The 27,651-nt window shown below is 47.8% G+C and overlaps 1 protein-coding gene across 1 annotated transcript in view; it reads right to left on the reverse strand.

The window, feature by feature from the left end:
* Positions 1-317: 317 nt before the first annotated feature.
* The window catches only part of C8H9orf78 (chromosome 8 C9orf78 homolog), a 66,653-nt gene continuing 39,319 nt past the window's right edge, over positions 318-27,651 (reverse strand). The window contains exons 3-9 of the mRNA XM_069609241.1: positions 7,017-7,068; positions 6,136-6,203; positions 2,859-2,936; positions 2,233-2,430; positions 1,796-1,932; positions 1,572-1,670; positions 318-1,075 (exon numbers count right to left, since the gene is read on the reverse strand). Of these exons, the coding sequence (XP_069465342.1) occupies positions 984-1,075; positions 1,572-1,670; positions 1,796-1,932; positions 2,233-2,430; positions 2,859-2,936; positions 6,136-6,203; positions 7,017-7,068 (724 nt within the window). The 3' untranslated portion in view covers positions 318-983. The remainder of the gene's footprint in view (positions 1,076-1,571; positions 1,671-1,795; positions 1,933-2,232; positions 2,431-2,858; positions 2,937-6,135; positions 6,204-7,016; positions 7,069-27,651) is intronic.

Raw genomic sequence — 27,651 nt, forward strand, 5'->3', positions numbered from 1 at the left:
ATGCCACCTTTGTGTCCGAGCCTTACTTCTGCAACCTTACAGTATGTATAAACCACTATGCCTGGGGCTACGGAGAAGCAACTTTACTGACTTATCTGCATTTATCCTCCTGTACAACCTACAGATGTATTTGTTTGCTGAAGACATGTGCCTTTCACATTTTGCAAATGTAGGTTTTATAAAATTGTTGAGTACATCATTGGTAGCAAACTCTGTGTTTTAGTTTTAAATTTATGTGCATTTGTCCGAAGAGATCATCCCGTTTTAAATAAATAGAGCAGATTGTACGGATTTTAAAAATGGTCACAAATACAGAATTCAATTTGGCCAAAAATGTTTTTATAAAATCTTTGAATAGAAGGAGCTTACACATCACAGCATGTCTTCCCAACAATTGGTATTGGATGACCCCATGCTTACGTGTCCGGTTCAAGCTGGCCATAATGACAGTTTACGGCTCGTAGAGTACTCTACAATGTTTTTATTCATGTAGAACAAAAGGTTGCTTAGAGAACTTTCAGCTGAAAAAGTAAAAATTACATATACAAAGATCACACAGACAACAACAAAAGTGTCTAAAGGGGCACTTCTAGACAAGTATTTTGAGTGCAGCTTCTGAAGCGCGACCTTTAATGCATGCTATTCTGATCCAGTAATAGCCCCTTCTTCAGAGTAGTTTTTCCTTCCTCAATGGTTTTGATACCTGTATATTAATCTACAGTTCATATCCAGCAACCATGACCAAAGTATTGAACAAGTGCTAGAGGTCCTACAGGTAATCAGTTTAAATCTCATGGGGCACGGAGGCTATTAGAAATAGTTTGTTTTATGAACAAATAAAAGCATCAGGCCAAAGTGTTGCAGGTGGAGAGATATTCCAAGGCCCAAGAAACTTCTGAAGTTAAAGTTCTTCACGTATGGTTTCCAAAAGCAAGTGACGTCATTACGCCGAAAGCCGAGTACGATCCCACATTATAAGAGCCTTAGTAGCGACGGTTCATCTTCTTGAACTTCTCATAGTGATAGTCATCTGTTGCCTTCTCGTTGGCTGGTCGCTTGCGATTTGGGGGGGACCCTGAAGGAAAAATTGGAAAAGGCTTTACTCAGTGACTCGGGCAGTGCAGGAGTTTAGTGCTTTAAATCAGCATTGACTGCAACTAGATGCAACAGATTTGATTCATAAGAAGAAATAGATTGAAAATAGGGTGTGCTAAAGAGATTTGTGTACAAAGAAATACAATTCTTTCAACATTGATAAGCCAGCATGCAAGAACTGAAAAAAGGCTATCCAAGAGGGAACAAGCAGGTTAGATGATCTAATTCATGGTCAGCTTAACTATCTGCCCCAGCCCATTGTGCCACCACAGCAAACATCCCTTTCGTTTTCCCATCACACAAAATTAGATGGGGATTCTGATATGCACAAATATCCAAGGGCACATTCTGTTGCACAAGCAACAAAAAAAATGCAATCGCTTTATAATAAAATATGAACATTTTAGATCTTTCACCTAAAAATAAGCTCTGTAAATGAGAGGAGCTGATTTACCACACCCTGCAGAGACACTTACGTTCAGGTTCTGGCTTCTCTGTATCACCAACCCGCAGAGGTCGCGCCTTTGGCTCCTCTTTGTGCCGCCTCAGAGGTGTGTTCAGATCCTCACGATAAACTAGAAGGAAGAGCTAGATCATTAAAGGACAAGGCATGGTTTATGCACGATCACTCACTTTGCACACAAGGCAAGCAGTTGGTGAACACAGTGGAGAACACACACAAATGGTGAGGCACACTTACACCGGTTATGCTGCACATAATTCACAGCTATGTTGGTGGGGACGAAGGAGGTTTCGCTATCTTTCTTCTTATTCTGCTGTTCTTGGAGCAGCCGGGCTTTGGCTTCCTCTGTTGAAATTATATTTTTTATTTTTGCACTGAAAATTAAAAGAAGGTTTTAATATACAGCTTGCAGGAGCACAAAGAATGTGTGGATGCTCTACAAACAATGTGGCAGCGACTGCAATGTTAGGATGGGACACAACTTTATTCATTGGCATTACTGGGGCCTGAAATGAACACATTTAGGACATTCCTGGCATGATACACAACACCCACATGACCTATGATTTGCTAGGATTTTGTCAAAACGTTTCAATGTGTATCGAAACACATCGGGAATGCCCACCCTCCACAAGGCACAGACTGACACAAAGACGGATTCTAGAATGACATACTCTATTCCCAAGTCGACCTCCGGGATCCCACTTAACATCTGATTGGACAGCATCTCCTCAGTTCTTTTAGCGGATGAGACATTGATGCTGTCGGGCAGCTCGTACAAGCAATCCTCTGCATTCTTTGGCTTCACCTTCTTCTCCTCATTCTCCACGATCCCCTTCCTCTTTTTCAGCTCAGTTTCAATGTACTTCATCCTGCAGCCAACACAGGGGAGAGTTTGCGTTAGGGCCTGTAGCCAGAAAGACGGCAATACTAATGTGCAGGAATACTAGTCTTTGTTTCATATCTTGGGGTTCACTGCATGTTCTCACTCAGTATTTTGAAAGGTGGTTCACATGGCAGTGGCAAGCCTGGTATTTCTAATGGACGTAGCCCCTCCCCACCGCCCCCCCCCACCACCACCCTTCCACCATGAAAGGATTTTCAATGTTCAGGGAGCCACGGCCCTGTGTGCTGGGATGGAAATGAATAGATCTCGAAAGCTATGCAAGGTACTTTCCTAGAAGTCAACCCTATATTTGCAGCAATCCAAACGCCCCAAAACCTAATCCTTGGACACCATCCTTCCTAACACAAGCCGACCCTCCAAAGGAAACAGACCCACAGGCTTCCAAAATCTTACATATCAGCATCTTCATCTCTTCGGTTTGTTTCTGCTGAAAAAGAAGTTCCCAGGTTCAAGTCATCCTCTTCAGTAATCCTAAAAATAAAAAATAAAAAAAGGTTATCAAATAATTTAACAAGTCGGAGTCGCTCTGAATATTGAGTACATGGTTGATAGTGGGGTACAGCAGCTGGGCCACTGCATCTAATCCTGGAGACAAGTAGACCTGGGATTATAAAACCTTAGAATGGTTGGTGAGGCTGCAAGGGACTGGCGAGGGGAAGGATATTTGCCAGAGCAAGAAGTAAAACTATAAACGTTCACAATGCCATGATTTACCTCCACAGTTCGGCATGTAAAAACGTACACGGCTTGGTGCAGGAATCAGTTATGTGCACAGCAATCAGCGCAGCATTTTAGAAAATGCGCCCTTGCTCAGTTAACATTACCAGCCATTAAAACGGCTTATACTGATCTAAGGGTTTGACACAGGACCGAATATCTACATGCGATACCATTTTTGGTATGAAATGTTTTTTAAATTGCTCGCTCATAGCCCTGCATTCTGAGCAGTGGTCTGTTCTTGGAACATTTTCTCACCTACGCCGTAGTGGTGCCTGTGGAAGAGCATATACAGGTTTTAAAAACGAATGGCCGGATTTAATTTTGGCTGAGTCATGGAACAGTACTTGGGCAGAAGTCTGGCGATGCCGTTCTCTCTGTGGGAGTACAGCAAAATAATTTTAAGACCATGACAAATACTGGCAAATCTCATTGGTTGCAGAAGCCAGGTAGTACACGTTCCAGCTTTGGTCAGGAAGGATCTAAAATCACTTGTGGTCTCTGCGCAATACCAGATGAAAATATTAATTTGCAGTCTAGTCCCACCGACAAGAGTAGTCTAGTACCACAATGCTAGGTGAATATATACATTTGTTATTTATATAGCGCCTTAAGCCAAAGTGCTTTACAAAGAACATATTTACATGCATGCATCTTCCCAACCGAAGTTGGTACTCATTTATCGACCTCTGAAAGATGAACGCGGAGTCGACCGCATGGGATTCAAACCAGCGAGCTGCAGATCGCAGATCACAGCAGCAAGCGCTCAACCTACTGCACCATTGTATCGGCGAAGAGAGAATCTATGGAGAAGAGTGGTTTATAGTCTGCCACTTTGCCAGGCATGAAAATGGATATTCCTCTGTGAAAGGCACAGAGAATACAAATGTGGTTGAGACCCGTCAGTGGGACATAGCCCACAGGAAAAGCTATTTAGCCCTTTTTCATTCTCGTTTGGTGGGTTTCTCACACCCCTTTGCGATTATAGTGCTTACAGTGGGGCATGGTTTACTGCGTTCCACACCCAGTCCTCTCCCCCAACAAAGCACAAAACGCTTGATAAGTTACCCTTGCTGAAGTATCCTCCTCCGATGGATGCATCGAGACAAATCCCTTTGTAATGCACAAGTAGCACAGGACAAAAAAATCATGCCTCCTCTAATACTTTACTCCTGATCTCAGATATGCTTTGCTTTAAAAAAATCTCATTCTTACCTCCTGCCTTTATATCGTGTGGCAAAAGCAGCTCACAAAAATGTTATTTCTATTTACAATGTTGTATCAGAATGGAATTTCATAATGAATTCGTTTTTTTTCCATTAAAGGATCGTTTCAAATTCACTCAATTTTCTAGAAGGAAATATCGGGTCTCTCACTCCCAGCATATTGTGCATGGTTTGGCAACTTGCCAGGGCTACTTTGAATGCAGAAGAATGCCCTCATTATGCACTCTACCTCCAGGAGGCCTTCCACTTGCCTGTGTCTGTACAGACCTCTCTTTCTATGCCCGACTTGTGGTCCTTGCCGGTCTCTTACAGCACATGCCACTTGCTCCAGAGGTCAGCTATAACGCTTGCAGGATCTCCCATCACTTCTAGTGGCATCTGCAGTGTCCTTCACCCCTTGTTCAAGGTGGTCCCCTGGGCTCCCCACAGTGCTCAAGGTTTCGCTAGTCTCCAGGCCTCGCAGCCGCTTTCAGACTGCAGCCTCCAAAGCTTAGAACCCCTCTAGCCACCAGGGATTTTTTGGAACAAAGTTAGCTCGGGGGTTCATCCCAACTAAGTTCAGAGAACCTCTTGCTCACAGCAGTCACTGAGCCATCATGCCTCTAGGCTTCAACAGCCACCACTGTGGCGTTTCCTCTTCTGGACCGCCACAGTTTCTCTATGCCGCTTGTGCTCCCCCTTCATACCTCTCAGACATTCACTACATGAGATGGTGGGGAAAGTACATGCTAGGTCTCATTAGTCCTACTGGTCTTTAGATTCAACTAATTTCCTAGCACTCTCGGTTCCCGAGCTCTAGCCACATGGCCCAGGGAAGTTCTAAAACCTATGGCTGCCATCGTGGATCACACTGTTCCTTCCCTCTAAAAAGGCGTGTGGTCAGAATAGTTAAAAAAAAAAAAAAAAGGAGATTGGTGCATTTCTGCTTCCACCTGGGTCTGCACATGCAATAGGTAAGTCCCTATTTATAGGCACTTTGCATTATCAGCAAGAACAGGAAGGCAATTGCATTCTAGGAAGGCAATTGTGGCAATCTATTGAATGTCACTCCTCTGCACAATTTAATTCTTTGTTAAGTGTTGCGATACAGTAAGCTTTTGATGTGCTGTATTACAAAGCAAACCCACACACAGCCCCAAACAGACCCTTCTGTAACTCCCAAAACACAGTTCCACAGTCACCAGGGCTCAAAGATGTATACTAGCCATTGGATAGTGATGATTGAATCCTTAAGAGTAGGAAACTGTGGTCTGTGTGTAAGTGGAGCATTAAGGGGCGAGTGACTTCATATTTGGCTAGCAGCTTGCAACTTATATTTACTCCGGTTCTGGTCGTCGTCATTAGGGTATCTGAGTGCAGATCTAACTTCAGGACAGCAGAGCGCGACACGTTATTGGGGGAGGGGCTTGGGGAGTACACAGCGAGGGAAGCAGAGACACAAAGGAGCAGGGAGCTAACATGGGGAGGGGCGGGAGGACATCTAGGCAATAAGGATCTACAAGAAACCAGGGAGGCCAAGTGGGGGTGGAGGGAGAGTGCAGATTGCCCAGCCTCAGGGAAGGTGTGGAGGGTGCGGGGATCTAGGTGTTAGGCAGTAGCAATTCCTTCAAGAGGGTAATGAGCCAATTCCTGAAATGTAGAAGCCATTTGCCAACCAACCCATTATTTCCAGTTACTCACAACTACCTTGACGCAACATTACGGTGGTAAAAGCTTTGTACACTCACTTCTCTTTGCAGTCCTTCAGTTTCTTCATGTCAATCATTCCACCGCTTTTAATCTTGAAAGGGTCATCCTGAAAAACCAAAGGGTCAAATTTCAGCAAACATTTTCGACACTAGTCCTCTCTCCATGAACTAAGAGTAGAGGGATTTAAAAGTTGAAGCAGATTTGATCCATGTGTAAAAGATCAAACTAGCATCGACCAACACACAAGAGTGTTAGGTCAGTGCAAAACAAGCAACTTGTGAAACAGGAAGTAAGCAATGCACTCTGTAGTGCTCGACAATGTCCAGTTCAGTGGATAAACAGTTATGAAAAAGAAATGACTAGTTTGTTGCAAAAATGTGATCAGATATTACATTCAAATAGAGGGTGGAAATTCCTTTGAAGGATTATATAACCTCAAAGATTACTGCATTTACAGCCTAAAGTGTCCGTAAGAAAACTAAGTAGGCCAGACTAAACCGAAACTAAAAGAACGGCTTACTGAACATCACTCCGATATCGGGAATAAGAATATGAAATACTGCATTGCTATTTTTGGAGGAACAACTATTGTTGTAAGGGTTGGAACACATTCCTACCTGCACAGCAGACACAAACCAGCAGCAGCGAAACCGACGATCATACTGGATTTACAGATATCATGGGATGAGGGGATGAACGAGGAAATGACTGGAGGTTTTATAAATGAACAGAATTCTCTAGCCGTTTTTTTCAATTGTTTGGCAAGTGTTCAGTCAATTGTCAACTTTTTTGATTTAATTTCATTTTTTTGATGCTCCTCTTCCCTTGAACGTTTTTTTAATCCCTTTCCAATTAGAAGTTACTATAATGACATTTAAAAAGAAATGTCCAATGCACCACAGCTATCTGTGAAACTTACATCGACTTCATCATCCTCTGGGGCCTTCTCCCCCACCAGCAGGGCTGCAGCACTGAGAAAAGAAAAAAAAAAAAAGAAGGATTGAAAACAGGCCGATTACACTTGTGTTGAAGACCAGGAAAAAACAGATTTAGTGTGGAATGAGGAACCAGCAGGGTGTCTTTTCTATAGGATAGTGTGCTAAACTCAGTGGTTTGCCCCTGGACAGAAGCAATAGGATTTCCTTGCTTAAAATGCGCACTTGAAACATCTGCACTGATGGTCGCAACACCAGCTTTGGGAATATTTCACCAGAAAGTGTAGGAACCTGAGACAGTCAGCATCTAGCCTTTATGGGCTGTAGTTTGTGTGTTCCGTTTATTGTTAAAGACCATCTTCAAAAAGTTACTTGTAGCACTGTTCGCCTCAGAAAACTCTGCTGAATATGCTTGGCCATGATGCCAATTAGATCAAAAATGTAAAAACCCAAAAATTGTCTTCAGTTGAGACGTAACTAGCGTGTTAATGGCACTGGGTCATACGCTTACAAGGAACAGGACCTTGGACTGAAGGCCAGCAATTGTCAGCATGGTGGCAATATAGGTTCTCGTTAACGTTTGGGCATCTGCCTACACTTCAATGAATGCCTTTGTTGGTCGGTTTATTCCAGCATCTATGTCTACAACATACGTTTTTCTCCCTTTCAAACATTTCAAAGAAATAAATCAAGAAGAAATAAAAATTCATGGCATTGAAGTACATAAGCAAACCAAACCATGCAAACAAAAAATGTTTTTAAATCAATCACTTGTACACGTGTGAATTGCAGGTGACGTTAGAACCCAAAGCTTGCATCAATGATGTGGATGGAATACTATAGTGTAATTACCAACAAGTGCCCGGAAGATTATCACAAGTAATGATCATCCTTGCCACATTCATGCTCCAGTTATGGGCAACCTGCATGTGCCCTCTGGATAACCCCCTTTTGCCCCTCCACTACCCCATATCCTTGACAAATGTTCAACTTTCCAAGTCACGTAGGCTGGTTAATCCACAGTGTTTGTTCATCTATTGGGGTGTAGGACAGTGAGGAGGATAAAACGACCCTATGCCGGTGATCACTTCCATTCCTTCTCGTCCCAGTCCTAACCATGCAAGTATGGACAAAAACCAAACCAGCTCTGCATATCTACCCTTCGATATATAAAAAAAAAATACGGACCCCACAGACTTCGTAATAAATGCACACCGGCTTTTGAATGAACAAATAAAGTTGGACAGGATATGATATTTTATTTATATCGCGCTCATACACAAGTGTTTCAGAGCGTGACCAAGCAAAGTCAGGGGAACAGGGGAGAACAAAAACAACGATGTTACTAGGCCCAGTGACATTAAGAACGCACAAGTGCGTGGAGGGAGTGTGGAGGGGGGGGGGGGGGGGGAGTGGAAAGTGCAGAGGAGAGAGCAGAATAGATAATAAGTGCAATAAATAAAGGCAGTGATAAGTGGTAGTGCAGCCAGCAGTGGCAAGTGCAAGATTAGTCTGATGGATATATCTGATAAGTGTAGAGGAAGAATGGGGGACTGTATGGGTACAGATACAGATCCCAGTGCAAAGGGTGGCCCGGAGGCATTGCAGGGTGAGCAGGTACCTGGGCCTGAAGGACAGAGGGTGGCCAGGTGAAAGGCGGCGAGATAAAAAAAACAGATCAGCAGGGGAGAAGAGGGGCAAAGGCAGAAGCGAAGAGGAAGATCTTGAGGTGCTTCCAGAACCAGAGATGGTTCTCCTCAAGGTTTCAAGGTGGCCGGGAGGCTATTCCAAAGTGAGAAAGAGACAGTTTCCTCCTGGATATCTTGCTTCCGTAGTTCAGAAAATGGTTCTAATACATTGGTTATTCCGATACAATTTTCGCTTTTATTTGTGCTAGTGCTAAGTTGCTTTTAACATTGAGTAGGTACGCATTGGGTACATTGTGGGGCAAATTGTGTCCCTTGTTTGTCAGCCGACACGTGTTTCGACCCTTGGGTCTTTATTAAGGCTATTGTACATGGTCTCTAGCCCCCTATGGGGTCCTGGTCCGTTGTATATGATGGCTGTCCTGTAGAGACAGTGGCTCCTGTTGGGCCATGTTGTGCTAGTTCGCGTTCCAGGTCTGGTGTGGCTCCGTTGGAGCCACAACGGACCTGGAACGCAAAATAGCACAACAGGGCCCAACAGGAGCCACTGTCTCTACTGGAGCCACAACAGACCTGGAACGCAAACTAGCACAACAGTGCCCAACAGGAGCCACTGTCTCTACTGGAGCCACAACGGACCTGGAACGCGAACTAGCACAACAGGGCCCAACAGGAGCCACTGTCTCTACTGGAGCCACAACGGACCTGGAACGCGAACTAGCACAACAGTTGCAGGCTGTTACAGTAGTCCAACCTAGAGAGAACCAGAGCTTGGGAGACAGCGGACCACTGAAATTCAGAGAAATCAAAGATTGAAGAAATGGCATCTCCCAGAATGGGCGTTTACAGCTTCCCTAATGTATACAGCCTTCTCCACTTGATGCGCTGCAACAACCCGACAGCGTAACCCCCCCCTCCCCCATCCCCCAGCCCCCCATCCTGCACGTGGATCTTGCCTAGTACCATCAGGAATTCCGTCACTCCCTTCAGGTCAATTTCACTAATCACCATAAGCATCCACCAACTGCGGGTTGATATTTTATTTCTATCGCAATGGGAGGTTTAAATCCATATGAGACAAATAATATTTGCTGGATTCTGCAGTCCTTTTATACCAACACAACCCCCATCGAGCCAGTGGCTGCCCAGATCTATTTTTTTTGCCCCGATGATTATGTATGCTACACGCTATCCAGATCCATGCAAAATGAGGTAAAGAGGTTTTCTTTGACGATATGAAATTCGACCACCACATGCCGAGGTCAACCTTGCAAAGGAATATTTTTTTTTTTTAAACTTCTGTTTATTGGCAGGTGGTCAAGACAGGTACAGTACATTTATCATGTAAGTGAGAACAAAAGAAAAAAACAGTATTACAGCATCCATATACATTGCTACAATGATAGCGAAAGATTCACATTGTAGTGAGGCAAGCATACATCAGAAAAGACAGATTCGTACTCATATGGCGCGTGTCAGGAGTCGTCGAGTGGTGCCGGGGAAGGGGCTGATGTTCGTTCGGCACCATCCTTGCCGTTGAGGTAGCTACGGAATTCAGTCCATACATTTGCAGGTCGGGATGGAGCTGGCAGGGTGCCGATGTACTCCTCCTCGCATGTTTGTACCCACGTAAGGGCGTTCAGCCACATGCTGAGGGTGGGGGGAGTGCGGCGCTTCCAGCATTGTAATATGCATCGTTTGGCAACCATAACACTGACATTCAAGAACCTCGACATTTTCGTCACATTTTCTCCCGTCCACATGCCAAATAGCAAGGCCAATGGGTCCATCTCTACCGGGGCATCTATTATCTCGGTGAGCGCCTGTGTCACCTCCCTCCAGAACCTGTGCAGCGCCACACAGGACCAAAACATGTGGGCGTGGTCTGCTACGTTCGATCGCATTTCGGGCATTTATGTGTCGAACTAAGTGTACATTTTGCCACTCTGTACGGGGTGTAGTAGAGTCTGTTGAGTAGCTTGTATTGGATGCAGCGGAACCTGGCACTGAGTGATACCTTTTGCGTGTGTGCACACATCTTACCCCACATCTCATCGGTAATCTCTGTTCCGAGTTCCCTGGCCCACGACTCCCGTGGCGCCGGGGAGGCATTCTCTATTTTTTCCATCTGCATTTTATACAGGGAGGATACTATGCCCCTACAACCTGCGGAGTTCGCAATGTACAGGAGTTCAGGTGAGTCAGGAGGCTCCTCTGGAAAGGAGGGCCACATTATCCGCACCGCTGCCCTCAGTCTGTAATACTGTAACAGGTCAAGCGCGGAGCCGGAGTGCCCGGGGCGTAGTGTTAGAGGGGTAATGAATGAGCCTTCATGGTACAGGTCAGTCAGGGCGCGGTACCCCAGGCTCTCCCATCGCTGGGAGAGGGGTTGGTCATGCGTGGGGGTTAGGCCAGGAAATTGCCATAAGGGGAGCCACTTATAGTATGGACGCCGTACTGGACTGGGGGAGAGGATATTGTTCCATGCCCTAATCGTGGATGCCACCGGGTCCCATGGGGCATCCACGCGGTAACCATGGTGCAGTAGCAGGGTCATAATGTGAAGCCTCCCTTCTCGTACGGGAGGGTCATGTGTTGCCACTTCTTGCGGACCGCCCCCGAGTGCCAAAGGAACTGGGCGAACGACGCATGGAGCCTCTTGAAATACTGCTTGCCAGGCCAAATCGGCACATTTACAAATATATAGAGTAGCTTGGGTACCGCAATAATCTTTATGAGGGAGAGTCTCCCAGCGAGGGACAGAGGGAGACCGCGCCACCTGAGCATCTTGGTTTCAATGAGCAGCGCCGTTGCTTCGTAGTTATCCGCCAGCAGGGAGACTCTAGCCCTAGACACCTGAACCCCGAGATACTTAATCCCAGACGGGGACCAGCGCAGCGGGAACTCGCAGGTCGGTTGCTGGGTTGTCATAGTGAGGGGGAACATTTCGGATTTTGAGTAGTTAATAGTGAAGCCCGAATAGGTGCCTATTTTTGTTATGTCTCGGATGATAGGGTCCAGGTGTGTGGAGGGTTGTCTGACGTAGAGGAGGACATCATCCGCGTACAGCGAGATGATTTCCGGTGTGCCCTGCAGGCGGACGCCCTTATTAGTATGAGGGTTCCTGACATGATCGGCCATAGGTTCGATGGCGAGTGCAAAGAGGATGGGGGAGAATGGGCAGCCTTGTCGGGTGCCCCTATGCAACGCGAAGGGGGGAGAGGGGACGGAGTTGACTAGTACCCTTGCCGACGGTCCCGTGTATAACAGCTGTATGTAGGCGATCATGTTCGGCCCAATTCCCATTTTCTTCAAGACGGCCCACAAGTATTGCCACGAGACCATATCGAACGCCTTTTGGGCGTCCAGTGTGACTGCCACAGCATCCGCATTCGGGTCAATTCTCGACATCATGTTGAATAGGCGCCGGATGTCAAGTGCTGTAGAGCGGCCTGGGACAAATCCACTCTGGTCGGCGTGGACTAAGTGGGGCATTAGTGGGAGGAATCTGTTGGCGATTCCTTTGGCAAAGATCTTCATATCAGTATTGATAAGGGATAGGGGTCTGTAGGAGCCACATTCGTCTGGTGGTTTCCCTGGTTTGGGGAGGACAGTGATTAGTGCTTCTCTTAGGGAGGGGGGGAGGGAGTGTGAGCGGAGTGATTCGGTCCAGACCTCGTGTAGTGGTGGCGCTAGTATGGCCACATGTTCCTGGTAAAACTCAGCAGTGAGTCCGTTGGGGCCAGGGGCTTTGCCCTTAGGGAGATCTGAGATCACCTGGACTATCTCTTCTAGTGAGAACGGGGCGTCTAGGATTTCCCTGGTGTCCTGGGAGATCAGGGTCATAGGGATGGATTCCAACAAGTCGTCTAGGTCGCGGGTCGTGTGCTCTGGCTGGGGACCGTACAGTGTGGCATAAAAGTAGGCGAAAGTGTCAAGAATAGCTTGGTCTGTCCATTGTCTGGACCCATTATTATCGATAATGCTATCTATGCGAGTCCCACCTCTCTCGGCCCGGGCCAACCTGGCCAGAGTTCTGCCAGGCCTGTCTCCCTCGCCATATCTGCGGGCGGCTGCAGGGCGGGTATGGTATCTCACTTCGCTGAGGGCATGTGTCTCAAATAGTTCCAGTTCCGTTCTGATTTTCGCTAGGGTGGCAGGTACTGGCCTGGAGGCATAGTCCCGCTCCAGAGTTTTGAGTTTAGATTCGGAGCGGCTTAAGGCCTGTCTTATGGACCTGAGGACCCCCGCCTCTCTGGCAATGCACATTCCTCTGATGTAGACTTTGAAGGCCTCCCAGCGGACGTGTCGGGGGCCTTGTTGGTTTTGAAGAATAGGTTTATGTCAGCCAGTATCTCTGCTCTAAAAACGATGTCTGATAGGGCGTCGGACTTAAATCGGCAAGCGGGGCGGGTCCCTGCAATGAAACCCAGCTGGATCTGGAGCAGCACGGGGGAATGATCGGAGAGTGTGCGCGGTAGGATCTTGACTTCGGATACCCTACCCATCCGACTACTCGACAGGAGGAATAGGTCTATTCTTGAGGAGCTGTCGTCTACCGTGGAGTAAAAGGTGTAGTCCCTTTCCTGGGGGTGGAGAGTTCTCCACACATCGTGTAGTTTCAGGGAGCTCATGTGGGTCAGCAGCCGCTTGGCCGCTCGGGCTACCGGTCTCTTGGCCGTGGTTGTCCTGTCTAGGGCTGCGTCGAGAATGAGATTCATGTCGCCCCCCCACACAATGGGAACTTCAACATATTTCGTGAGAATGCCGTGCACGGTGTCCATGAAGTCGGGAGAATCAATGTTGGGAGCGTACGAGTTCACAAGCAGGCATTCTTCGCCAGCTAATGAGCAGTGTAGGATCACAAACCTGCCCTCGGGATCAATGTGGGATGTGTGAAGCGTGAATCTAATTGATTTGTGGATGAGAGTGAGGACGCCTCTGGACTGAGTGGAGTACTGGGTATAGTACCTGTTGGGGCCCCAGGACTGCGCAAGGTTTGAAGCCAGGAGTTTCTTAGCATGAGTCTCCTGCAGCAGGAGAACCTTGACTCCATGCCTTTGCGCATAAGCCGTAATTCTGCGAGATTTGGTGAAGTTGGTCAGCCCTCGTACATTCCATGTCAGTATTCTGATAGCCATGATAATGAATTAAGGGACATCCCAGGTGTGTATTCTCATTTTGAGCTTAAAATGGAGCTCTGTAATGCAGCAGGCCTGCCGCCTTGTCGCACCGGTCCCGACCAACCCGCCTTTTTGAGAACAGTAAACCCCAACCTTCCCACCCCCCACCCTCACTGCCCAGCGATACCCAGCAGTGTATAGGCAACCACCCTGAAGCGAAACTGCGTGCCATCCCCAACTCGGCAACGCCTGGAAGGGAGCCCAACGGGGGCTCGAACACAACTTAACTGCCATCAACGGCCTTGCAGCTGCAGTGGGGGCTGCTGCTGCCGTCAAGCACACCCATAATGGAGCTTTGAGTGAATGTCAACATATATATTCTTACCAGCATCATTAGACAATTTAAGTGGGGGTTACAGGTAACAGATAACCGCAGTTTACAGTATAGCAAGGACGACGTGGAGTCTATCGTGGATCCGTGGACAGCGGTGCGGCCCCGACCCTGGGGTAGTGACCTGGGTTGGTCATGAAGTCATGAAGCACAGGGAGGCGGCACCCCCAGGATGGGAAATATTCGCAAAATTGGCAGGGGCCTTAATCGGCCGGCCGGACGACCGGGGGTGGGGGGGGGGTTTCCGCCCCATGCCAGTAGAGCCGCAGCAAGGCCTCGTCTCCCACCCGGGGTCAGCGGAGGAGCCCAGAAATTACGGCGTCAGTCGCCATCCATCCGTTCCTCAGGCGGGTTCACCAGGGGGACCAGAGCCTCGAACTTGACGGCCTCATCTGGGACCGTAAAGAAATAGCTCTTGTTGCGGTGGATACATTTCAGGCGGGCAGGGAAAAGCATAGAGTATTCAATTTTTCTGTCCCTCAACATCTTCTTGACCCCGCTGAACCGGCGTTCACCCCTCTCCCTGGCCAAGCGGAGGATGTGGTCCCTGTCTTTGTAGCTGAGTAGTTTAGCGATGATGGGCCTGGGGAAGTCTCCGGGCTTAGGGCGGGGTGCCAGGGAGCGGTGTGCTCTTTCAACAGTGAAGAACGGGGAGAGCTCAGGATTGCCTAGGAGGTCCTTGATGAGCTGCTCAACAGCGGTCTCCATGCGGCCCTTGAGTGCGGATTCGGGCACCCCCACTATTCGGATGTTGTTACGCCGTGATCTCGATTCGAGGTCATCGTTCTTGGCCTTGACCTGTTTCATGTCGCGGACGAGCTCTGAGACCGTAGTCTGGAGGGTGTGGATGTGGTCCTCGTTGGTCCCTATCCGCTGTTCTGTTTCCGTGAGCCTGGACCCGTGCTGGTCAATTTGGGCGCGTAGGGAGGCGACATTAGCATTAATATCGTCCAGCTTTTCATGGAAGAAAGCAAAGTTTTTGGCCATGGACTCCATCATGGTAGTGAGGTCAGGTTGCGGGGGGTCCGGGAGTGCTTCGCCATCCTCCTGTGTCGCGGAGGACGACGCCTGGTCCACCCGATGGGCTGGCTTGGTAAATTTGTCCATAGCGCCCGCTTTGTTGGCGCCCCGCGCCCTGTTGGACATTGTTGTGGCGGGGGGGGTTCCAGCGGCTCCGGCAGGGTCAGAGATGGGCAACAGTCGTGGAGTCGGTGGATGAAGCAAAGGCAGGACTGTAGGCACAGGGGGGCCACCCGCGCGCCCGTAGGATGGGGGGGCGGGCGATAGTGTGGCCACCAAGGTGGTGTGGGTTGGTAGGGGGGAATGCGTGGTCCCGGGAGGTGTAGTTTCGGCGGGGGGGCAGAGGCCCCGATCGTCCAGGGAGCCCAGGGCCCCCGCGTATCTTGTGCGGCTGCCAGGAGTCAGGTCAGGCCCCGAGCTCAAAGTGGAGAAGGCAGGTGGGGCACGAGCCCAGCAGCAGGTGAGGGAGACCCCCACGCGGGGTGAGCTATGGTCCCTCCCAGGAGGTGTCAGGGAGGACAGCGCCCAAGCACCCACCTCAAGGCCTCCAGGGATGCTGTGTCTGGCGTGGGCCCACAGCTGCAGCAGTGTTCCGAGGCGATCCTCGTGGCAGGCTGGGGTGGTGGGGGAGCCCAGCAACAGCGTTCCCGGGACGCGACGCGCAGCCCCTCCAGGGGCCGGCTCCCTCTCCAGTGAGAGCGGGCGAGCGGTCCGCCCCCCCCCACGTGGAGGCAGCAGGTCGCCGCTTTGTCTGGCGCGGGGCCCACCAGGCGACGCAAGCCGAGATTGTCCGGAGCTTCACGCGGCTGAGGCGGGGCCGGTCTCCCTCGCGGGGGCCTTTCGTTGGCGGCAGCGGGCGGTGGCGTGGGAGGAGCGGGGACCACAGCTCCTCCCGATCATGTAGATTCCAGGTAGCCCCCGGAAACAGAAAACGTAGTCAGTTTTTTCTTTACGTGGCTGCCATAGCAAACAAAGAAAATGATCACTATGGAAGGGGAGAAAGGACAATGTGTAGTCACTTCAATGGCTGCCATGGAAAGAGAAGGAACAAAAAAAAATGGCGGCCATTCTGGAACAAAAATGCTGTCCAAGATGGGAGCGAGCTGCACGCCGTTGCGCGATTGGATTACCATCAGGTAAGGCTGGGAATCCAGACAACCACAAGTGTTTTTTTTGCTGCGCCCTGTACTAATTGAATGTACGAAATAGGAGTGGACCTTGACCTAAAATGATGCAGAGTTTTGTGGCCAGATAAGCCAGTTGACCCATAACCACTGCACTCCCCCCACCCCCCTTCCCCCAAAAGAAAAGCCAATAGCAATTACCATGAATCAAGGCAGGGTTGAGAACGAATAGACACGTTGATAGTGTAGTTTAGGTAATGACACTAAATAAGCATAGGACAACGGATACCCCAGAACGAGAGATCATTCAGCACACAGAGGGACAGTTCTGATGAAAAACGTCTGCATATTACAGCAGATTTAAAAAAACAGCAACACTAGGCTTTGTTTACCCAGAGCTGAAGGAACCAGGATACACCAGGCACGCAGGAACCAGGATACACCTTGGCAGCAGTGGCTTTGTTTACATGAAGCAAGCACAGCAGAGGCTCTTGGCGCAGGGCATTTGAAGATTAGTTACAAAACAATCCAGAGACTGAAAGATTATGGAATGACAAAGCCAACAAGATACAGCATGCTGATCAACCGAAAAGATGACCCATCAATCTACAGTAACAGCGATATTCCAACTGTGGACATCCGTAAAGTATAATGAAAAACAAAATCGTCAAAAACTACTAAGAAAAATGCAGGGAAGCCTTCAACGCTGCGCAAAACAAAAGGTATTAGAAAGGACTGTGACCAAGGTTCCAGAAGCGCCACCGCAAACTCCAGCAGGTGCTTCCTGGCAGACAGTTTGAGTTGCCAACAGAGGACACAGAGGTTAGGGCAACTGCAGAAAGGAAGAATATGATCAATGTAAGTTGGTTTGTGGTTGAGATTTATTTATTTTTGCATTCATTTCAGCGCACAAAACCCATGGGTATCTAGGCGCTAGTCACATTGAAGGAAGGATGAGAAGAGGGGTTGGGGTCGGGTGGGAGATATAGAAGGGGAGCAGTGTAAGACAGGGGCAGGGGTTCGAGTCTTGGGGCGGTGCCGGTTGGGGAGGACAGTAGACTTTGGGGTTCTTTTGCATCAAATCTGAGAAGGTGTTGTATTAGGTGAACAGCCAAGATGCAAGACCTACGTTTTTAATCTCATCTCTCAGGCACAAGGCCTTGAGCATTTTTAATCTATGCACATTGCTTTCCCAACTCTTCCCAAATAAACTGACCTATAGCATCATCGTGCATCCGAACCCACTAAGAGGTACCACTTCTTCCTCCAAGTCCCCTCATACATGTGGATGAGGGACCTCCACTGGTTGGTGGCAATTTTGATTCTAGTGGGCTACAGTCTACTGTGCCAAGGGGGAGGCCTGGCATGGAACTTGTAAATCCGGAAATGTCGAATGCGCCTGAATAAAAAAAAAAAACCTGAATGGGAGATTGTCGAATTTTGTCCGTTTGAAAATTCAGAACGGCCGAAAAGTTAGACCAAATTCCCCCCCCCCCCCCCCCCCCAATTAGTTGTACGGGATGCGGGGGTTGCAGGGCTCCGCAGCAGATACAGAAGAAAAAGAAATAACGAAAATGATAGGTTCCCGATCACGGAAGTTAAAAAGGGAACAAGCTTTGCATGGACACAGCGAGTAAGCAGCACACAGAGAAGTGTCCCGCCGCAAGCTAAGTAGGGGTTGGGTTTGGAAGCCTGTGGCTGCAAGGTTCAGGGGAGAAGGTTTTTGGAAAAATAACCTTCGGTCTTTCCTCCCTCAAACATTTCCATCAAAGGCTTCCGACCACAATCCGTAAATCCAGTACAGAGGAGGCAGGCAGACCTAGTTCCTACTAGAAAGTGGGATACCGATGTTGCTATATATGGTCACAGCTACTAACTGCCTCAGGAAGAGCTATAATTCCAAATCCAGACATGACCCATTCATGAAAGGTGCCTGCATTCCAGGTAAGAATCCACACAGAGGAAGCCCTTGAATGTTTAATGTGGATGCCACAATTGATGGACACCCAAGCCTGGATGAATACAGACAACTCGGTCATTGGAGCAGGGGTAGCGCGGCCCCAATTTCACTATGGGTGTGCATTCTTGACTTGTCAAACCTGTAGATTAACCTCAAAGCACAGAAAAAGTGACACCTAGGTGGAAATTGAAAGGAAGACCCGATGATCCCCGAATTGGTCTATCACAAATCAGCCATTCTGCCACCAGATGGCATGCCAGATGTGCCTGCATTGTTCAGGATTCATTACTTTTCACCCACATAGCTGCCTGAATCTTGATACAGGTCTACAAACCTCTGGCCTTTTTATCAGCGCCTGCGCCAATCTGCAATCCGTTCCCAAGATTTCATACTGAACTCCAAATCCATTTAGGCCCATGTAGTCTTACATTCACAGACCATTGCCTAGATTATTCCTAGGTGTTTACATCCTAGTGAACAGCATCTGGGTCATTCATTCTGCTGGTGTACTGTAATTAAGTAGTGTCAGACCCGGATGATTACCTAGATATCTGGCTAGCGAGGGCAAGGTGAGCTGAGGTCAAATGGAGAGGTGCCACTGTGGACAAATGCAGCGCAAGTTAGCAAGCAGCAATTTGAAAGCTCACTGCTGGGGGGAGATGACTGGAAGAGACAAGAGTAGGGGAGTTTACACAAGACACCATAGAAGAGTGAACCAAAATGGTAGCCACGGTCTATAATGCTTTAAGTGATTGCCCATTACGCAGAGGGGTTATATGCAAATCTTTACGGGCAAGGAGAGATGATCAGCTGCGATGGCTCACTCGGAGGTCTCATCTCAACCAGCTCCAGCCTCCCCCTCAAGAAACCCACGGAACATATCTGCAGCCAACATAACCCCCCAAAACCCCACTTCTCCCGCTAATAGTGCGCACACAAACACAGACCCCCCCCCCCCCCCACTACCATAGTCGAACTACAACCAAACTCTCCTCAAAGCCATCAACAAAGTAGCACCTCTGAGTTTACGTAATTCCAAACCAAGTGCTCACCTTAACTCATGGTATACCCCCAGTCTCAAAACCATACACTGCTCTACAAAAGAGCAGATTTCTGGATAAAAACACCCTCCAACAAGCACAAACAGCACTTCATAGCCCTCTCCAAGAACTACAAAAAAGCGATTCTGCAAACCAAAAGCACCACTGACAATAGGAGACTTGAAGAAGCCAGTTTAGGCACAAGCGAGCTCTACGCAATCTTAAGCGAGCTTGAAACACCAGCTTCCCCACCGGACAATGTCGGTCAACATCTCAGCAGTTTAAGAACATCAAAACTGCACTCCTTGACAAAATCTCCCTACTCCAAACCAAAATTACTGCGAAGAAAATCAAAACTCCCAACACCTAACCAGCCCCCTGACCAAAGTCACCCCCACCTCTTCTTCCAGCACTCTGTTCAAAACATCCCGATCACAGCTACTGAAACCACCAAGACCAAGGACTGAAACCTTCAAAATGCAAAGGAGCCATCTGTCCGGCCACCCTCAAAGGATTGCGCCGAAAAGCTTGCCCCCTTCATCAGGACGCTAATCAACAACTCCTTCTCCACTGGCAATGACCAGAATATCTAAAAGAAGCCTGGGTAACCCCCCCCCCCTTCCAGCTCTCCTCCCCCTCAAGAAGCCCACCCTACATGCCAACATACCCACCTACTTCTCAAAATACTTCTGCAAATTCGAAACCCACAAACTCCTCGGCATCCGCCAATCAGGCTTCCGCCCTGGCCGCAGAACAAATCTGCCCTCCTGGACCTAAAAATATAGTGGACGAAATCAAAGACAATGGCAATACGGCCATCCTCCTCCTCCTCCTCGAGCTCCCAGCCGCCTTTGACTTGGCCAATCATAATATTCTTTGGCATCACCTCTCCTCAGCTGCCCACTTCTCGGCCAAAGTCACTGCCTGGATAGAGTCCCTCCTCCCCAACTGCACTATGCGAGTGTTCGCCGCCTCAGCGGCAGCCCCACCCTCTCCAGTCACATGTGGCGTGCCTCAAGGTTCATGTGTCTCACCGACCTTGTATAACATCCTCACCAAACCCCTCGTTGACCTCCTTTATGTCCTGTGCGTCACATACACCAACTACACTGATGACACCCAAATCCTCCTACCCATCTCCGGAAAGTACAACACTGGCTCCAAAGCACTCTGCAAACTATACCAAACCATCCAGGCCTGATAGCACAACACGGCCTATGACTTAATGGCGAGAAAACTGAACTACTACTCATTGGCACTCAAATCTCAGCTAAACACGCTCCATAACTCTTACAAAACCTTTGCCATTGATGGGAACACCATCAGTGTCGCTAAAGAGAAAGACCATGAGAGTATATTTAGACTCCACGCTATCGCCAAGTAGACAGGTTAATTCCATTGCATCAGCAGCATACATTTGCGAAACCGATTAATGCCTACAGACCATTCCTGTTCACCGACAGCTGCATTACTTTTGCTAGCGCACTCATACTATTCAGGATAGACTACTGCAACTCCCTCTTTGCAGGCACGAATACCCGCAATATAAAAACAACTGGATATCATGCAGAATAACGCGTAAGTGCAGTTCTAAACGTCTCCTGGTTGGACAGCCACCCACTCTTTCTGAAAACTACTGCGATTGCAGAAGAGAGTGTGTGCTGAAACTGAATCAAAAGGTGAGGTTCCCAAGGTGAAAGTCAAGTAGACCATGGAAAACTGAAGTAACCAAAGAAGACCAAAGACACCTGCAGACCCTTTGCAACACTGAAGCGACCACTGCTGTCCTGACCCAGTTTTCTACATGACAGAACTCCGAAGAGGACTACTCCTTCCCTTGGACTGGTAGAAACAACCAGCCCAAGAAAAACTTTTAAATCAGAGCCATCTCCCGAGACCCAGGGAGCTTCCAGAGCCGGGAAACCCCAATACTACTAGACCACAAACGCAATTGAAGTGCATCGCCATGGAAAGGCTGTATCCGTCCAAGTCTTTGCTGAGCCACAGGTGAACCTCCAGGGACACAATCCGAACAAGTCGCCTCAGCAGAGTACAGGACTTCAGGAACCGAAGATTGACCTTGCGAATCGCGTTCTTTGTTGATGCAGCAGAAAAGGCACCAAAACCACACACTGACCAGAAGTTGCTGAAAGCTGTGCCAGAGATCCTACCTCGAGACTGCTGCCGAGAGGTCCTGCCTTTAGTAATCAGAACAAGGAATCCAGATGACCGGTTCAGCGCTACCCCATCGAGGAGGGTCCAGCCACAACCTGTTCTTCAAACTTAAGGTACTGTGGGGAAAAGGGTATTGCTTTCTTGGATCCAAAAAGTCGCTCCAGAGCATTGGAGTGCACATAGTGGTGTCCAAGGCAACCCCCTCTGACCCAAGCCACTGCTAGTGTCCTCTTTAGCAAGTGCTTTAAACAGGGTCTCCAACATTGTGTCCTCTTGCATCTTAAAGACTAGAGACTAATGTATCCACAGGAACTTTGTATTCTGCTACTTGTAAAGACTTTGCGCCCTCACTGAGCTGCCTTTAGCAAAGGTTGCATTTTGGTCCTTAAAAGAAGAAACTGTAAATACCCCAAAAGTTCGGGGAAAATAACCCAAAGGATCTCCCCTCGTTCGATATTATGGGATTTCAGGGGTAGCGGGGGACAAGATTTTCTTTTTTTTTTTTTTAAAACAGACTTTACAGCATCATTCGCAACCATAATTTGGAGCTGGAACTGATGTTGCAGGGAGAAGCAGGACGTAGGGAGCCAAAGGCAGGTATGTTGGGTGCGTAGAGGGCATAAGGGCATCGGAAAAGTTGGAACATTTCAGCTGCGCATAATTCCACAGCGGTAAAATCAAAGGCAAAATGATCTCACACAACTGAAGAAACTACCTCTAGAACCTTAAAAACTGCTAGACGCTAACCACCAATTTACCTTCGCAAAAGTCACTTTCTTACATGTGTATGCAGAGTATATGTATTTACCATATTTCGGCTAAAATTTGCGAGTGTGCATTATTACTGATAATACCATAGAACCGTCACTCTCAAAAGCTGTTTCAAGTGTAACCCAGAGCAACTACAAATTAGCAGTGGCCTTGGAAAAGTATCCCAAAGTGTTCCTAAGTATTTTGGTTTATTGTGACAAGTTTAAAAAAGTGATGTGTGTGTAAATCTAACACAATATATTTTAACATTTATTGAGTGTTTCTTTGGTGTGCATTACTAGCTAGGTTCAGTGTACTTACCTACAGCTCACATCTTCCTCTTATGCTAAGCCTGACTGCTTTGCCACTCTACCAAGGTTCCAGGAGTAGTACAGACTGATGCCAAGAGTTGGACGTCTACAAACCATAGGGCTAGTTTTGTGAAGTCCTCCTACCTTCTAGAGCACTTTGGGAAAGCTCCCCAAACACTGGTGTTACAGCTGGTGGAATTTGTGTAGGTTGGATCACATTGACTCCTGGTTGTGTTGTATTTCAAAGAATCTATCCTCAAAGCTATTGTAAAGTAAAGTACTGTGTCCACAATGGAAAACTAAGGCAGAAGCTCGTATTGCTCTTACTGTTGAAAAACAAAGAATTGTGTAATGAAAAATGGCCTAGGAAAAAAGCAGAAATCTCAAAATGTAGTGGATTACCAAAGTGAGTAGGCCTGGAACCCCTATTCCCAGCATTGATCTGGAGAATAATGATGGTGCAAGTTCAGCCCTTACACCTCATCTTCCAGGAAATGAGGGAGATGATGAAGTGCAAGAACATGCCATTGTTAATGTACCTCCAAATGCCCTGACCTCACCCCTACCTATGGCTAACACGTCAGCTGAGCTGGTTCTAGGAATAGAGAAAATTAACATGCAGCTTGAACTTCGAAAACTGGAGATTCAGTCTGAAACGAGAGACAAAGAAATGTAAGGTACTGCAACTCGGGGAAGGGGAAAAAAAGAGATGCAGCATGGCCTAGACATCCAATTCTGTTGCAGAGTCCTCTATGTCGACACCTTCAGGAACAGGAAGCCTCATATCCCCAATGATTTGGCGAGTTTGTAGGATGCTAAAACTGATTCACGATTGGCTGGGTACATTTGAAGGGCAATAAATATGTGAAAGTGAATTTGTACCATGGGTAATCTCTAGGCTACCCCAGAATGGCTGTGATGGCGTTAAATGATGTGGAGACACAAGATTACCAGTTGGTAAAAACTGCTCTCATAGCGAGGTTTGGGAAGACCCCTTCCCAAAACCTAAAAAGGTTTAGGGACCACAAGAAGAGAGAAAGATGGTAACCTGTGGGCCACTTGAGTGTGTGAAAGCCTGAAAATCCTAGATGGGTGGATGGACCAAGGGCTACAAGATGGTATGAGATGTCTCTTCATGCCAGTAAGTATTTTTGATGCTGGTTCCCCAGAGCCAAATCAGCACCTTACCGACTAAGGAACTGGACCACAAGAAGCTAGCAATAGCTGCTGACTGGTGGGTGACCAACAAGGCTACTCACAAGGATGTCAGGGCTCCTCACAAGAAGGGAATGGGAATAAGTATTAAAAGGATGAGAAGGATCATTCCAAAAATCCCCCAACACAAGAGGGCCACAAACATAACAAGGGTAAAGATCCCCCTAAACAACCTTATAGAGCTAGTGAAACCTCTGGGACCAAACCAAAGAGGTTATCAGAAACCCCCATTCCAGAAGACATCAGGTAAATGTGTGGTTTGTAGGGTTGGTGAACACGTGAAAGGAGATCCCAAATGCAAGGGTAAACTTTCAGGGATTCCACCGTCAGCTTTGCATTCACACATGTGGATATGTTATTTATAACACGCCTATATACACGTGTTTCAAGGCGCGATGAGGCAAGGGAGGGGCAACAGGAGAAGACAGACAACGATCTTACTAGGCCAGGTTACATAGAGATCGTGCAAATATACCAATTATAAGGGCTAGCTTTCATACTCCAGTTGAAGAACTCTTTGGTGTTCAGGCTACAGTTTAGTATCTCTGGGAACCACAGAATATTGAAGTCTAGAATTCCATTCCTGAGAATACTAAAAAGAGTATTATAAGAGAGTGTAATTGTAAATGGTCAGGACACCCCTGTCATTACACTGGGGCCAGTATAACTGTAGTAAACAAAAGTTTCAACCTGAGGAAGTTGCTAAGGCTCCCAAAAGGCTTACCAAGTTAGCAGGAGAACCAGTCCAAATGTGTCCCATACTGCCAGCATTAGATGTAATGACGGTAAACATCACTGTGAGAGTGTCCAGCCAGAAGTGCCAGGTAGGGTACTATTGGGCAAGGACTTTAAGGACCTGGGCGTAGTTTCCAGCACAGCAAAGCCCCCATCTAAGAAGAGAATGGAGCATCCGGAAGTGCTTTGAAAGTGCGGGTGGGCTGAGTGAACTTCTACTCTGCCCATATCTGTGCCTTTGGAAATGTTTTGGGACTCGTATGCATAAGCTGAAGAACTGCCATCTGCCATTGCGGTGAAACACTACTGGAGGACTGCTGCATCCAGTACTTTCGGCACCAGTAATATGTGTGTTGACTTCTGTGCAGCGATTGTTTAGGTCTTAGGGTATAGGAAGCGTTACTTTGTTTCCTTCTTTCGCTGCTCAGCCCACTTGCCACGCCCACTGCCCCCCCCGAAGCCCAGCATTTAGCCACCGGCGCACGCGCGTCCAGACGTGCTTTGAAAGTGCCGTTGGGCTGTTTGGCGTGGTTGCGGGCGAGCAGATTGATGGTAGGCACTGCATGTTATGGGAATTTAGCACATTGTATACTTGTACGTTTCCTTGTTTGCACTGTGAACCCTCTGTGACAATTTATTGAGTAATACTGTCCTGGTGGTTGCAACCTGTTGTGATCTGGTGGATCAAGTGAACAATTTCCATGATTACGCTATGAAAAAATATAAGCGTGAAACCTATACTTACAAAAGGACTTCCGACGATACTCTCTCTGCTCAGTTAGTATTTACCCCAGTAAAAGGAACCACGAGTAAGGCATGCACACTACCACCCCTTTCACCCCCCCCCTCGTTGGAAACTGCCATGTTAAACCTGAATGAAGGAGGGGGAGTGGCTGATGAATCGATTCTGCTAATAGAATCAGGGGACGCGATTAAGAGCCCAGAAGTCGTGAGTCTTCCACAAGAAATGTAATCTTTGGTGGAAAGTGGGGACTTGTAGTCCAAGAGAAATGGGCAGCTCCCTTCTTGCCCTATTCCAGTATCCTCTTGGGAAGGAGGAAGAATGGGAGTTGTCTTCTGCTCAACCTCTGGAAAGGGAAGTTATAGGGGTCCAGTGCAAGATGATGCGAGCAATGGATTAATCTCAAATGATGCATACTATTCTCCTAAAGCAACGGATTGCTGCGGTGGAAAGGCAAAGTTGCCCTAATAAGAATTGTGGGAGGGCTAACCCTAATTTACTGGATCCCGCTACCACCCCGTTAGTCCCTAAGGGGGGGGGGGGGGGGGGGAGGGTGGACTTAGGCAGGCACTACTGTATCCCCTCAAATGATAAAGGAGCTTTTGGATGCTGAGCGGAGTGTAGAAATAGCATCGAAGAATGATATGTTACCCAATAACTAATAAAGGGAATGATAATACAAACCTGACTGGGAAAGTAGGGTGCTCCCAGAAGCTGATCACACAAAGTTAAAAAAAAAACAAAAAAACCCCCAAAAGATAGATATATATATATAATACATTACTCACCGTAATCGTATTTCTGATGCTTGTATCTGCTTAGATTCACATGCTGTTCATAGGCTGACATCTAGTGGAAGCTGCGGAGTATTAGTTTGTTTTTCGAAACTCGAAAATGGGCGTCGACACAGGGCGTGCCAGTAATACTATCCCTAGTGTGATGTCCCCTGTACCCATGATCCCTCACACGTCTAGGACCCTCAGATTGTATTTTTTTCTGACATGAGGTAGCATGAGGAGTAGCGCGAGTACAGATGATCCAAGCAGATAGTAGATAAGACTACAAGCATCCATGCGCCTTCTCTCAGAGGGGAGGAAGGGTGGGTCGCATGTGAATCTAAGCAGATACAAGCATCAGAAATACGATTACGGTGAGTAATGTATCCCTTCTGAGGCTTGTGGAATCTGCTTAGATCACATGCTGTGCATAAATTAGCGAGCAGTGTTAGAAGGAGGTGGGATTTGAGAAGGGCCATGAGCAAATAAATGTCTTAGAACCACTTGTCCCACTTGAGTATCTGTCTTGGAATGGGTGTCAATGCAGTAGTGCTGAGTAAAAGTGTGAATAGAGCTCCAAGTGTGAATAGAGCTCCAAGTAGCTGCTTTGCAAATGTTGTCAAGGGGAACATTCGCAATGAAAGCCAGAGTGGCCCCAATGCCTCTTGTCGAGTGGGCTCTGGGCGTAAAAGGCAACGTTTTGTCAGAAAGAGTAATACAACTGGATACAGTTGACAATCCACTTGGAGATGGCACCGTTAGAGACGCGATCTCCTTCCTTGCCTGTTGCTATGGAGACAAACAGTTGATCTGTTTTCCTAAGCGGTCTGGTCTTGTTTACGTAGTAAAGGACCGCCCTACGCACATCTAGGGTGTGTAGTTTAACCTCAGCTGAGCTTTGAGGGTTTTGGAAGAAAGCCGGAAGCTCGATGGACTGGTTTACATGGAATTTGGAAATAAACTTAGGTGAGAACCTAGGGTGTGTCCGTAAAACCAGCTTATCCTTATGAATAGTAAAGAAAGGATCCTGCACTGACAGAGCCTGAATTGCACCGACCCTTCTTATGGATGTCATGGCTACTAAGAAGGCAGTCTTATAGGTCAGGTGTTTGAGACTTGTTTTATGCATGGGCTCGAATGGGGGGGCCCATGAGTTTAGATAGCACCATGTTCAGGTCCCATCCTGGTGGTGGGTTAGAAATAGGAGGGTGAAGTCTTTACTCCTTCCATGAAGTCCTTAACTACTGGTACTTTCCACCACGACGCCTTGTTATGGGAAGTGGTGTATGCGGACAGGGCTGCCAGGTGTACCTTCAGTGAGTTAAAAACCAGCCCCGCATCCAGCAGGTGGAGCATGTAAGTAACAATAGTGGAAGGAGTGCAATCAACTGGGTTGACTTGCTTACTCTGGCACCAGATTACGAATCTCTTCCATTTGTCAAAGTAGCAGTGCCTCGTGTTGGGCTTCGAAGCCTCTTTTAGGATGTCCATAAACCTCTGTGGTAATTTGAGATGTCCAAACTCTATGACCTCAGGAGCCATGCTGCCAGGTTCATTGAGTTGGGTTGAGGGTGCACTGTTTGACCTTGGTGCTGGGACAATAGGTTGTAC

The sequence above is a fragment of the Ambystoma mexicanum genome, chromosome 8 (genome assembly GCF_040938575.1).
Source record: "Ambystoma mexicanum isolate Mex_15411 chromosome 8, UKY_AmexF1_1, whole genome shotgun sequence".
In the NCBI taxonomy this organism is placed as follows: domain Eukaryota; kingdom Metazoa; phylum Chordata; class Amphibia; order Caudata; family Ambystomatidae; genus Ambystoma; species Ambystoma mexicanum.